This window comes from Saccopteryx bilineata, chromosome 5 (genome assembly GCF_036850765.1).
Source record: "Saccopteryx bilineata isolate mSacBil1 chromosome 5, mSacBil1_pri_phased_curated, whole genome shotgun sequence".
NCBI lineage: Eukaryota > Metazoa > Chordata > Mammalia > Chiroptera > Emballonuridae > Saccopteryx > Saccopteryx bilineata.
The window spans coordinates 33,269,565-33,282,657 of record NC_089494.1 but is presented as its reverse complement, the minus strand read 5'-3'; the positions used below and the strand labels follow the sequence as shown (position 1 = coordinate 33,282,657).

The 13,093-nt window shown below is 35.8% G+C and overlaps 1 protein-coding gene across 8 annotated transcripts in view; it reads right to left on the bottom strand.

Annotated features, from left to right (window-relative positions):
• NBEAL1 (neurobeachin like 1) overlaps positions 1-13,093 on the bottom strand; it is a 181,925-nt gene that overhangs the window by 85,974 nt on the left and 82,858 nt on the right. For all 8 annotated transcript variants that reach the window (XM_066279146.1, XM_066279151.1, XM_066279145.1 and 5 more), the window contains 7 exons: positions 11,314-11,472; positions 9,129-9,288; positions 5,302-5,390; positions 2,391-2,969; positions 1,871-2,046; positions 478-631; positions 54-182 (listed from right to left, as the gene is read on the bottom strand). In XM_066279146.1, the coding sequence (XP_066135243.1) occupies positions 54-182; positions 478-631; positions 1,871-2,046; positions 2,391-2,969; positions 5,302-5,390; positions 9,129-9,288; positions 11,314-11,472 (1,446 nt within the window). The remainder of the gene's footprint in view (positions 1-53; positions 183-477; positions 632-1,870; positions 2,047-2,390; positions 2,970-5,301; positions 5,391-9,128; positions 9,289-11,313; positions 11,473-13,093) is intronic.

Sequence of the window (13,093 nt, the reverse complement as noted above, 5' to 3'; positions counted from 1 at the left end):
AATTCCTACACTGCTTGCAAGTATGCAAAATAATGTAAAAAAAATTGACAAACCTGCAGATTACCACTTCCAATAAATCCTAGAAGTAACTGGATTTGAATTTGAGAGAGTTTTAGCCACAGTGGGTTTTCAGAATAGCAAACTGACAGACAGTCAAAAAGCAGCATCATATCTTCTAAAAGCTACAGCAAAGAAAAAATTGAAAAAGAAAAACATTCAGTTCTTTAACCTACTGATGATGAGTTTTCCCCAACACTAATACAAATTATAAATAATTCAAAACGAATTCAATGTACAGTCAGTAAAAGCCAGAAGACTTATCCTAGTCACAAACAAAATCTATGACAATCACACCTGATCCATGGCTTACTGCATCTGATTAAACATTAATACTCTGAAAAGAGGGTATACAAAATTTATTTGTTTAAATAAGGTTCTTCATTACCAAAGAAATAATTTAAAGAGATATTACTGCACCTTTTCAGTCCACATGTCTGAATTAATCAGTCCCTCTGACTGCAGAAAGTCCTGTATGATCAGCATGAGTCGGAAGGCGTTTTCAGCAGTTACTGAATTAGTTTTTGCTTCTCTGTTTTCTGTGACTGCCCATTCTAACATCTTCTGCAGCAAACTAAATTTAAAATAAAGTTCTCTTAAGACCATTTTTAAATTATATGTATTTTTTCCATTGATTTGAGAGAGAAAGAAAAGGAGAAGGAAAGGGGGGAGAGAGAGAAAGGCATCAACTCTTTCACTTAGTTTTTCCATTTAGTTGTGTGCTCACTGATTGCTTCTCAAACATGCCCTGACCAGGGGTCGAACCTGCAATCTCTGGCATGCCGGGTCGACACTGTATCCACTAAGCAACCCGACCAGAGCTAAAATTGTATTTTCTGAAGAACCCAGTTATTATTTAATAAAACTGTATCTCCAAAGAAACACTATCACTGGCAGGCCCCTAAAAACACCTGAATAAAATTTAAAGCAACTTTTAAAGCTTTGGAGTATCTATTTTTAATACATGTAATAATAAATGACAAAATAAAAGTTACCTGTTGACTTGATTATTAAAAACTATGAAAATAATTCACATTCAAGTCTCCATGAAATACGTACTTAAAAGTTTCTTTAAAGCTGAAATTGGAATGGTTAGAAAAGAAAGCCTTGCCTGACCTGTGGTGGCGCAGTGGATAAAGCGTCGACCTGGAAATGCTGAGGTCGCTGGTTCGAAACCCTGGGCTTGCCTGGTCAAGGCACATATGGAAGTTGATGCTTCCTGCTCCTCCCCCGTCTCTCTCTCCTCTCTCTCTCTCTCTCTCTGTCTGTCTCTCTCTCCCCCTCTCTCTCTCCTCTCTAAAATGAATAAATAAAATAAAAAAATTTAAAAAAAAAAAAAAAGAAAGAAAAGAAAGCCTTATATGTTTTACTGTGGGTCAAGCTCTGTGGAAAAACAAAGAAAGAATTCTCTCCTGGTGTGCTATTGTTAGGTGTCCTATCGTATGCAGGGAACTCAATGCTCAGAGAAATCATTTTCATGAAAACACTACTGCCTTCCCTTATCATGGAAACGCTCAAATTTGGATAAGACTGTATATGTAACACAAGCATCAAGTGCTTCAATGCCAAGGAAAACAATTTAAACAACAAGAAATACATAATGACTTATAACCTAAATAAATTTAGGGTTTAAATCTCTTCACATTGGAGCTAGTTTTGGACTTCTCTCTAGATCCCAACAGATAGAAAAGAGGCTGAAACAAAGTTTCTCCTTTTCTCTACATCCATTGAATACTGGGTTAATATTCAATAATATATTTTAGACCCCTGCCCATTCCAGGAGGAGAGGGGAAACCACCAATCAAATGCTTACATTAGCTTTATCTCATCTGATGGTCGAAGTAGCTCACTGGAAATTCCTGATTTAGTTAGTGCCGAAAACACTTGCCCCCGTTCAATCCAAGTATCATCATCAGACTTTTCCAGTCCTTTACACATTACATAGTTCAAAATATTTGTCAGTAATTGAAGAAGTTCATCCTCACATCTCTATAAAAAGCATAAAGTAATATTAAATTACTAGAGGGAAGGAGATGTCAAAAGCACATAATAAGAGCCATCAAATATACCAACTGTAATCTTTTAACATATTATTAAAGTGTCTGAATGAACCTGGAACTTTATTAGTAGGTCCTAAAGAGATACAAGGATGAGTAAGAAACTGGCTTTGTTCTTAAGACATGCATAATTTAGTGAATTATAAGCTTCTAATATCTTAGATCATGAGACTTAGAACATAAATATAAAAATAAAATTATACATTTCCAAGGATTAGAAGTATATAATAGACATATAAAAATAGAAAGAGCATTTAGACAAATAAGGCATTTTACCTCTGGGCTTTCGAGTAAAGAGAAGTCATCACTAAAGCCCACATCATTTGTGACGCCGCTTTCTTTGTCAGATTGCACAGAAAATGACTTAGTGGATTCAATGGGGGATGGTGTGCTGGGCAAGCTATCTGGCATTTGATTTCCACTGTCACTCAGTTCACATGAGTCAATTCCACTGAGATCTAAACTCAAATGTGAAGGGTTATTGTGCCAGAATTCTTCCTGATTCTCTGATTTGAAATACAATTCTCCCACAGAGCTATTATCTTCTTGAAATAATGGTGTGTTTGAATCTAGAGAGTGTCCATCTTCTAAACTCCACTGATCAGAAGGCACACTGACTGAGGCAAAAGAGTTGATTTTTTCATCACCTGTCTTGTCATCAAAGTTCCTCTTAATGTCTTCAGCTGATACATTTTTATCATTGTCTTTCATTAAAACAGCCCTATTGTGCTTATGAAGAGTATTTCCATTTTCAAAATTTGTTTTTAAAAAAAGTCTAACTAACGTGTCTTGCCAACCCACTTGCTGAGATATCTGATGTGCTGCATCGGGCTGGGACTGTACGATCTGTAAAATCTGTAAAGAGATTAAGAACACAAATTCGTCAAAAAGTACAAATACTTCACATCAAAAACAATTTTTTTTCAATTATTTTTAATGACAAAGTAACTTAAACTTTCCAAGGGTACACTTTCAAAAGATTATGCCTTTAACTGTATTAGAAACAATCTGGCCTGACGAGGTGGTGGTGCAGTGGATAGAGCGTTGGACTGGGATACAGAGGACCCAGGTTCGAGACCTCGAGGTCGCCAGCTTGAGCGCGGGCCCATCTGATTTGAGCAAAGCTCACTAGCTTGGCCCCAAGGTCGCTGGCTTGAGCAAGGGACTATTCGGTCTGCTGAAGGCCTACGGTCAAGGCACATATGAGAAAGCAATCAATGAACTACTAAGGTGTCGCAACGAAAAACTGATGATTGATGCTTCTCATCTCTCCTTGTTCCTATCTGTCTGTCCCTATCTGACTTTCTCTCTCTGTCTCTGTAAAAATAAAGAAACTATCTGGAGGGCAGATATGTTTGTAACTAATTCACATATTTCATTACAGAGCAAGGATGTACTCAAATATTTGCTGCAAGGAAAAGGAAAACAGATAAATAGTCCTCCACAAGTCAACACACTCATGTTATTAATTTAATTTGCTCGGAGAGAAAACATAAGTAGAATGAAGGAATATTTAAAATGTAATATATCCTCTTAACTAAGTACTGTTCCTGAGCCTATTACATTTTTTTACTTTTCCTGAGCTTATTACATTCGACTGCAAACACTGAACATCTACTGTGGGGCAGACACAGTAGGCACTAGGTATGGGGGGGGGGGTGTAAATAAGATACACAAGACACTTCGGCAGAACCTAAGTGCCCCAAGAATAATATTTTTCCAGCTCATTTTTTCTAGGCAAAGTAAATGGTGGCTTTTGCAAAAATATTTTTTTCATTCACTCTACATTGTGAAAACAAAAGAAAGCTAAACTCTAATTCCAAAACACTAATTCCAATAAAATGGAAGCTGATGTTTAACTAGAATAAGAAATGAAAATTAAAGAGCAGACACTGACATGGCAATGTGTATGATCTCACATATCCAACCGTTTCGCTTTTTATGGAATAAATCAATTTTCAAACACTGGCAGAAATTCAGTTAAGATCTTTTAAGACATTTTTAACACAAAGCAAATAAACTTCTACGTAGATGAAAAGGACTTTGGCACCCTGTGTTTAGACACCTCTTTTATCAGAATTTCCAACTCAGACAATTTTACATAGCAGGAGATGAATAATGTTGGTGGGGACTTCAATATTAATAGTTCTAATGTACACTGATACTGATACAGAAAGTAATGAGGCACAATGACATGTGAAGTTTCTTCACTAATGCTATAAATCAGTGAGCTACCACTCCTCTATTGGTACAGTATACCAATTCTTTTTACTTCCAGATTAAGCGTTGCTTGTATAAAAACTAGGTTACATGGACAGCTGTTTCTAACTGCACACTGAAAGGATCAATTTACACGACCAACACGGCAAAATCCATCAAAATGGTTATTTTAAATACTTTTGACATACAATTCCATTTCTGGATTATGCCCTACAGATTATTACCATGATGGTAAAGATACATGCAAAGAATGTTCTTAATAGAAGTTTACTAACATGAAAAAAAGAGGAAACAACCTAGCGTCCATCGACAAGAAACAAGATAATACTTTATAGAATAGCCCCAAAATGAAAGCCTAGGTTAGCTATTAAAGAAAAATCTACATATCCACATTTACTGATGGAAAAATACTGTGACATAATCAGGAAGTAAGAAAGAAGCACAAGGAAGCAAACTAAATACTAGACAGGTCAGTGGTTACTAGTGGAGGAGAGACAACGTTATAATCTGAAAGAATTACAGGGGATAACTAATTGTTGACTTAGTCAAAGGTTAAACGGGTACACTGAAGGTAAATCACTGTTGGAATAGTCAAACAAATTACAGAAAATTCTTACCATAAAGTCCAAAAGATTCAGAAACTCAAAAATAAATACAATAGATGAATTAGAAATGGTCATATTGATGGAAAGTTCATAGTAAAGAAACCATTATCTGGTAATACATTTTTAACTCTAGAAAGGGCCTATTTCCAGGAGCCCATATAGGACTAAGAAGAACAAATTCATACGCTGATTGCTTGTGAGGACATGAAATTAATTCACCTCAAAAAAGGAAACTATAAAATTGTATCATTCATAAAATAATAGATATTGAACCTGCTATCTGGTGCAAATACTCAATCTTAAAGTTATCCATAGTATAATGAAACTGCTATTTTAAAAGTGTATCTTAAAAGTTTACCGACCTTTCTGCAGATGACCACCCTGACACTTATACATGTTCTGTGAGATATATATACCACAGATAACAGATCTTTGAAATTAACAGCAGAATCTGTGGTGGGAAAAAACAAAGTTAAAATGAAATTCCAGAGATGACCAAAGAAAAAACTGTAGGTAATAGTTACATAAATGCTGAAAAATTGCTTCATTTTTATTTTATTTTTGCTGACAACAGATTCCCTTTTATTTTTTCCAACTTTATTAAGATATAATTGATATAAAACATTGCATAAATTAAAGATACATAATGTCATGATTTGATATATTTACATATTGTTAAAGGATCACCACAATAAGGTTATCATCCATCAACTCAAATAGTTATCATTTTTCATTTTGTGGTAAAAATTTAAGATCTGTTCTCTAAGTAACTTTCAAGTACACAATACAATATTGTTAACTATAGTCACCATGCTGTATATTAGACACCCAAAACTCACTCATAACTAAAAATTTGTACCCTTTGACCACTTTTACCATTCCCCCCACTCCCTGAGCCCAGGCAATCACCAATCGACTCTCTGTTTCTATGAGCTGATTTTTTGAGGCTTCACACCTAAGCGAGATTATACAGTATTTGTCTTCTGTCTGACATTTCATTTAGCAGAATGCTTTCCAGATGCTTCCATGTTGTCACAGATGACAAGACATTCCATTGCATATATTTATATATACCACGTCTTCTTTACCCATTCATCTGTCGTGGACACTTACATTGTTTCTATGTCTTGGCTAGTATAAATAATGGTGCAATGAATATGGGGGTGTAGATCTCTTAGAGCCAGTAGTTCCATTTCTTTTGGATATACACCCATGGAATTGCTGGATCATATGGCAGATCTATTTTTAATTTTTTTTAAAGATTTGACTTATTGATTTTAGAGAAAGGAGAAAGAGAGAGAAGCGGGAAGTATCAACTCATAGTAGTTGCTTCTCATATATTATGCCTTGACCAAGCAAGCCTAAGGGTTTTGAACCAAGCACCTCAACATTCCAGGTCGATACTTTATCCACTGTGCCACCACAGGTCAGGCTATTCTTAATTTTTTTAAGAGCTTCCATACTGTTTACCACAGTGGATGTACCAATTTACATTAGCACCAATAGTGCACAATTGTTCCTTTTTTTCCACATCTTCACCAGCACTTACCTACAGAGTGTGTGTGTGTGTGTGTCTTCACCAGCACTTACCTATAGAGTGTGTGTGAGTGTGTGTGTGTGTGTGTGTGTGTGAGAGAGAGAGAGAGAGAGAGAGAGAGAGAGAGAAAGAGATAGGGACAGACAGACAGGAAGGAGAGAGATCAATTCTTCACTGAGGCTCCTTAGTCTTCTTAATTTTTCATTGATTACTCTCTTATATGTGCCTTGACCAGGGGCTGCAGCAGAGTGAGTGACCCCTTGCAAAAGCCAGCGACCTTGGGCTTCCAACCAGCGACCTTTGGGCTCAAGCCAGCGACCATGTGGCCATGTCTATGATTCCACACTCAAGCCAGCGACCCTGTGCTCAAACTGGTGAGTCCACACTCAAGCCAGCAACCTTGGGGTTTCGAACTGGGGTTCTGTGCATCCCAGTCCGACACTCTATCCATTGTGCCACAGCCTGGTCAGACACCTACTGTATTGCTGATAACTGCCATCTTAACAGGTGTGAAATGATAGATATCTCATAACTCTGATTTAAATTTCTCCAATAATTAAGGATTACACCCCTTTTCATGTACCTGTTGCCACTTGTACATATTCTTTGGAAAAATATCTATTCAGGTTCTTTGTTCATTTTCTTTGCTATTGAGTTGTATGACTTTCTTATAAATTTTGAGTATTAACCCTTTATCAGATTTGACTTGCAAATATATTCTCCCACTCTGCAAGTTGTCTTTTCATTTAGTGATAATTTCTTTTGCTGTGCAGAAGCTTTTGTGTGTAGTGCAACTTGTTTTGACATTTTTTTTTTTGCTAATGTTTTGGGTGTCACATCCAAAATACCCCTGTCAAGACCTATGTCAAGGAGCTATTTCCTGTTTTCTTCTACTAGTTTTACAGCTCAAGTCTTACATTTAAATCTTTAGTACACTTGGTTAATTTTTCTAAGTGGTATAAGATAAGGTCCATTTTCAGTCTTTTGTATATAAATATTCAGTTTTCCTGACATCATTTACTGTCGAGACTATCTTTTCCCACTGAGTATTACTAGATCCCTTGTCAAATATTAGTTGTTTGTATACGTACATGTTTATTTCTGGGTTCTTCATTCTGTTCCACTAGCCTCTTCATCTGCTTTTATACCTGCAGCATACTGTTTTGATTATTATAGCTTTGTATTATAGCTTAAAGTCAGTACGTTTGATGCCTCCAGCTTTCTTCTTTTCTCAAAGAAATAACCATTGCTAATAGTTATATAAATGCTGAAACAATTGTTTTATTTTAAATAGAAATTATAGATATGTTTAAACTTTATAAGACAATAGATTTAGAATGTTTCACATCTTTCTGAGTAAACTGTAAATAATTATCCTTTTCTTTTGAATGCCTGAATATATTGATACTATACTGCTCACAAAAATTAGGGGATATTTCAAAATGAATGTGAAGCGGTAAAATATCCCCTAATGTTTGTGAGCAGTATAGTCGGATCTTGTACTATTATTTATCTTTCTAAGCACATGTTTTATCTTATCAACCACATGGTAATCCACTCAAGACAAAGCTTTTCTTATCAATTGAACTCCCATCTGATATAAATTTTAGTTTTTAGTATGTACTTAAAAAGTTTATAGAAAAATAAGAATATCTGAAATTAGTTTTAATTTGCCTTTAAGAATTTAAGCTCCATAAAGAAAAAAGTATTTTGTACATATTTCCTCTAGTGTTCTTTTTTATGTTATAAAGGCTCAATTATTTACTTATCACTCAATCAATGAACATTAACTAAAGGTCTACCAAGTAAGATGCTATATTATGTCCTAGGGAGAAAAAAAGACACTGCCTGACCAGGCAGTGGCGCAGTGGATAGAGCGTCAGACTGGGACGAAGAGGACCCAGGTATGAAACCCAAAAGTCGCCAGCTTGAGCACGGGCTCACTTGGTTTGAGCAAGGCTCATCAGCTTGAGCCCAAGGTCGTTGGCCTGAGCAAGGTGTCACAAGGGGTCACTTGGTCTGCTGTAGCCCCCCAGTCAAGGCACATATAAGAAAGCAATCGAACAACTAAGGTGCTGCAACGAAGAATTGATGCTTCTCATCTCTCCCTGTCTGTCTCCCTCTCTGTCTTTCTCTGTCACAAAAAAAAAAAAAAAAAGAAAAAAGAAACAGTACCCAAGGAAAGCCTTGCTGAATCAAATAACAGGTATTTAAAAAACAAACTGAGGAAGGAGAATAAAAGAACATAAGGAAGCCTGATCAGGTGGTGGCGCAGTGGATAGAGCATCAACCTGGGACTCTGAGGACCCAGGTTCAAAACCCCAAGGTCACCTGGATTGAATGTAAGATCACAGACATGACCCCATGGTCGCTGCTTTGAGCCCAAACTTGCTGTCTTGACCAAGGGGTCACTGGTTCGGCTAGAGCCTCCTGCTCCTCCCCCATCAAGGCACTTATGAGAAGCAATCAATGAATAACTAAAGTGCCACAACTATGAGTTGATGCTTCTCATCTCTCTCCCTTCCTGTCTCTCTCTGACTCTCTCTAAAAAAAAAGAACATCAGGGGGAAAACAACTGCGAACCATCAAATAGAATTACACTACTATAAAGAACATTTAAAAAACCATTAGTATCATCAGCCTTAGTCATACCTGTGTTTATGATTTGATTAATGAGGTTTTTAATGAGACAAGTATTAACAGGTGCTTCATTTAGAAGGAGTCCCAATCCTGAGTAGCCAACTTCTCTGAGTCGAATACGTTGTTTACTTCGTTCATATACATTGGTGCATTTCAGCATTTGTTCCATAACCTGGTCACAACAGTAATACATCTTCTCAACACAAAGAACTAAGAATAGTTTGTCACTTAGGTTAATATTGCATAAAATATTGGTGTAATATGTTTCTTGGAGCATAATTTTATTCCTTAAGTATTAAAAAAAATACCCCTGCACTAATAGGAAGTAGTACTCAATATCATACTATCATTTAAAAATTAGACTACAACACATCAGCATTAGAATAATTAATATGTTTTAAAAATTACAGTTTATATGTATTTCTTGTCAGATGAAAAAAATAATTTAAATTTTCTTTTAATGGCTACTAAGGCATAGATAGAAACAAAGCCCATAGATTGTAAGAGGAACAAGATGTGTTCTAAAAGAGAAAAAAGATACTTCTAGGTAAATCCAGTAATCTATTTATGTAATAATTATTTATCAAAATCATTTTTTAAATTTTATTTATTGATTTTTAGAGAGAGGAGAGAGAGAGAAAAAGAAAGAGAAAGTAGAGGGAGAAGAGGGAAGCATCAACTCATAGTAGTTACTTCCTGTATGTGCCATGACCAGGCAAGCCCAGGGTTTTGAAACAGGAACCTCAGCATTCCAGGTCAACACTTTATCTACTGTGCCACCACAGGTCAGGTCAAAATAATTTTTAATAACAAAAAAACATTTTGTGAAGCAACCCATCAATATACTAAAGTGGGTGAATAAATTAGTAACAACATACTTCTTGGAATGAAAATATTTTTCAAAGTGAGATACTAAAACTGTATATGGAAAGGGTAATCTTCAAAATAATATTATGAACAATCCCTTCAAGGTCAATTTTGAAGAAATAACAATCTCTATGAACAAACACTTGTGTAGACAGACACTTTAAAGAGTGGCCTCAGGGGTCACCATAACCAATATGCAAGAAACTATGTTAGACCATCTTTAGTGTAGCTTTGTTTTCTAAGGTTTAAGGATTTCAAACATAGGCAATTCAAATATGACCTCATAAGTTGACTTTATACTATAACACTAATGATATAAAGGAAACAACTGTTATAAGGCAAGTAGGCATAATGAACAAGAGAATAAATCGGGGGAAAAAAAAAGAATGTATCCCGCAGTTAAATATGACTGACCCCTTTGCTTTTAGTTAACAAAAAAGAGGAATTGGGTGGTTTCAGCCAAAATTTAGAGCTTGAGATATTTTGGATATTTTAATAAAATAAATTCTATATTAGCCTGACTAGGTGGTGGCGCAGTGGATAGAACATCAGCCTGGGACGCTGAGGACCCAGGTTTGAAACCCCGAGGTCACCGGGTTGAGTGTGGATTCATTCGGCTTGAGCGTGGGCTCACCAGCTGGAGCACGGGGTCTCACAGACATGAACCCATGGTCACTGGCTTGAGCCCAAAGGTCGCTGGCTTGAAGCCCAAGTGGTGGCTTGAGCAAGGGGTCACAGGCTCATCTGGAGCCCCCCAGTCAAAGGTACATATGAGAAAGCAAAGAATGAACAACTCAGGTGTCACAAATCTGATGAGAGTTGATGCTTCTCATCTCTCTTCCTATTCTGTCTCTCTTTCTCTATCTCGCTTAAAAAAAAAGTTCTATATCCTCTGACAAAACACAAACTTTTCTGCCTCAGTTTTTCATCTGTAAAGTGGTGGTGAAAATATCCACTTCATAAAATTGTTGAAAGATCTAAGTAAGCTAGTATATGAAAAGTGTTTAGTACCTGACAAACAGTGCTACATAAGGTTAGTTATGATCTGTCCTGTACACCTACCATAAGTCAAAATGAAGGTGAAAGGTTTTATATTGACAATGGTATGAAAAGTACATTTTCCACTGAAATGATTAATAAGATAACAATATAATCAGTTTTTAAATATGTAACCAAAAACATGAAAAATAGTATATATCAAAACAAGTGTGACAATTTAAAATTATATAGTAGATATGAAAAAATTAATAGTCATAGAACGCATATATTCCAAGTAAATTCATTTACCATAACTTCCCAAAATATAAAGACATTTAAAAAATGTTTGTACCTTAAAAATGATTTCTCTTAGTCGGTCAGAGTACTTCTGATTTAAGAGCAAGGCATAAAGTATGTCAGCATTTCCTGGTTCAAACAGCAATAAGAAGAGCTGACCTCTAGTTGGGCTGGTACGCAAGAGACTAAAGAGTATATCCAATATTCCAAAGAGCTTTTAAAATTAAACAAGACAAAACAAATAACATTCATTTATAGAAGCCATATAAAATAAAAACCACAGTTACTTAACTAAATCCTACATACTCTAATGTTCTAGAATAACTGAACTATTAGATGTCCTCTGAACCTTGCTTTTCACTCCATTTTGGTTTTGGTGTATTCCGTTTCCTTTTGTGCATTTTCTCACTACCATATTTACCTGCTGAACCATAACTATCCTGCTTTGTCCATACAAAAAGCCATCTCTTCCATAAAGCCTTCCCTGGTCTCCTCCACATGTAATACTCTCCTATGAAAACTTCACAGGACTCTGTATCTCTCTTTCAGATGTTATCATACTCTGTTTCATAACTATTTATAAACATCTCTTATTCACCCCTGCCTCCATTAGGCTAAAAGTAAAAATGATAATATATTCACCATTATAAACCTACAATGGCTACTATAATTTTATAGATATAGTAAGTTTTCAATAAATAATTCTTTGAGCTGACTAAGAAAATGTCATTGGCAATGAATCATAGCAGGTGACAATACAGTTATCATGAAATAAGATGGCTACTCATTATTCTAAATAAGAAGCTTCTGAAGTATTCCAACCTTATACATAATTACATATAATTATAAAGTCATGTAAACACTGAGTAAACAATAAATATTTCATGATACAGGGAAAAGTATTTGAGTCAACATAAATTAAAACTGCTCAAATCTGGTGTTGACAGTGATATATCGAAAGAGCACAGAAACAGTAGTAAATACACTCAGTGCTTCTAGCCTCGGGTTTATCAAATATGTGACCTAATGTCACTGAACATATACTTCCAAATGTACAAGTGGGAAATGTAATTTCTGGTCTCTCTATTTATACCAGTGATTCTCAAATCCTACCAAGCACCAGAATCTCCTGGCGGCCTGAGTCAGCAGTGTATTTTCATTTCTAAAAAGTTCCCAGGTAAAGCAGGTTGGCAACCATACACTGAGCAGCACTGTATTAATGCGTAGTTCTGAGCTATGAATAAATCATGTATATAAAAGTATTTACAATAGAAATATATTTACAATTTACTTGATGCAAAATTTTTATGAACTTAAGTTACATTAAAATTCATGTTAGAAATCTGACCAGTAACTCTGATGATAGGTAAATATACATTATGTGATCTATGAAAATAGGCTCAGAATTGCCAGACAAAGCAGCTATTACTTTGAGTAATAGTAATAGAGAGTATACATCGTACTCTCTAGTTAATTAAAATATTGATATTTCATTATACCTTCACCTAGTTTACTAAACATTGTTAGGAGATAAAACTTCTTTAATTGCATAATATTGTATGTGACATTATAAACATTGTCCTCAATATATGTTTATTATACACGTATACAGTTAAAGAAAATGATAAGCAACTTAAATGTTAAAAAGAAAAATTAGGGGCCCTGCCGGTTGGCTCAGCGGTAGAGCGTCACCCTGGCGGGCGGGGGACCCGGGTTCGATTCCCGGCCAGGGCACATAGGAGAAGCGCCCATTTACTTCTCCACCCACCCTCCTCCTTCCTCTCTGTCTCTCTCTTCCCCTCCCGCAGCCGGGGCTCCATTGGAGCAGGGATGGC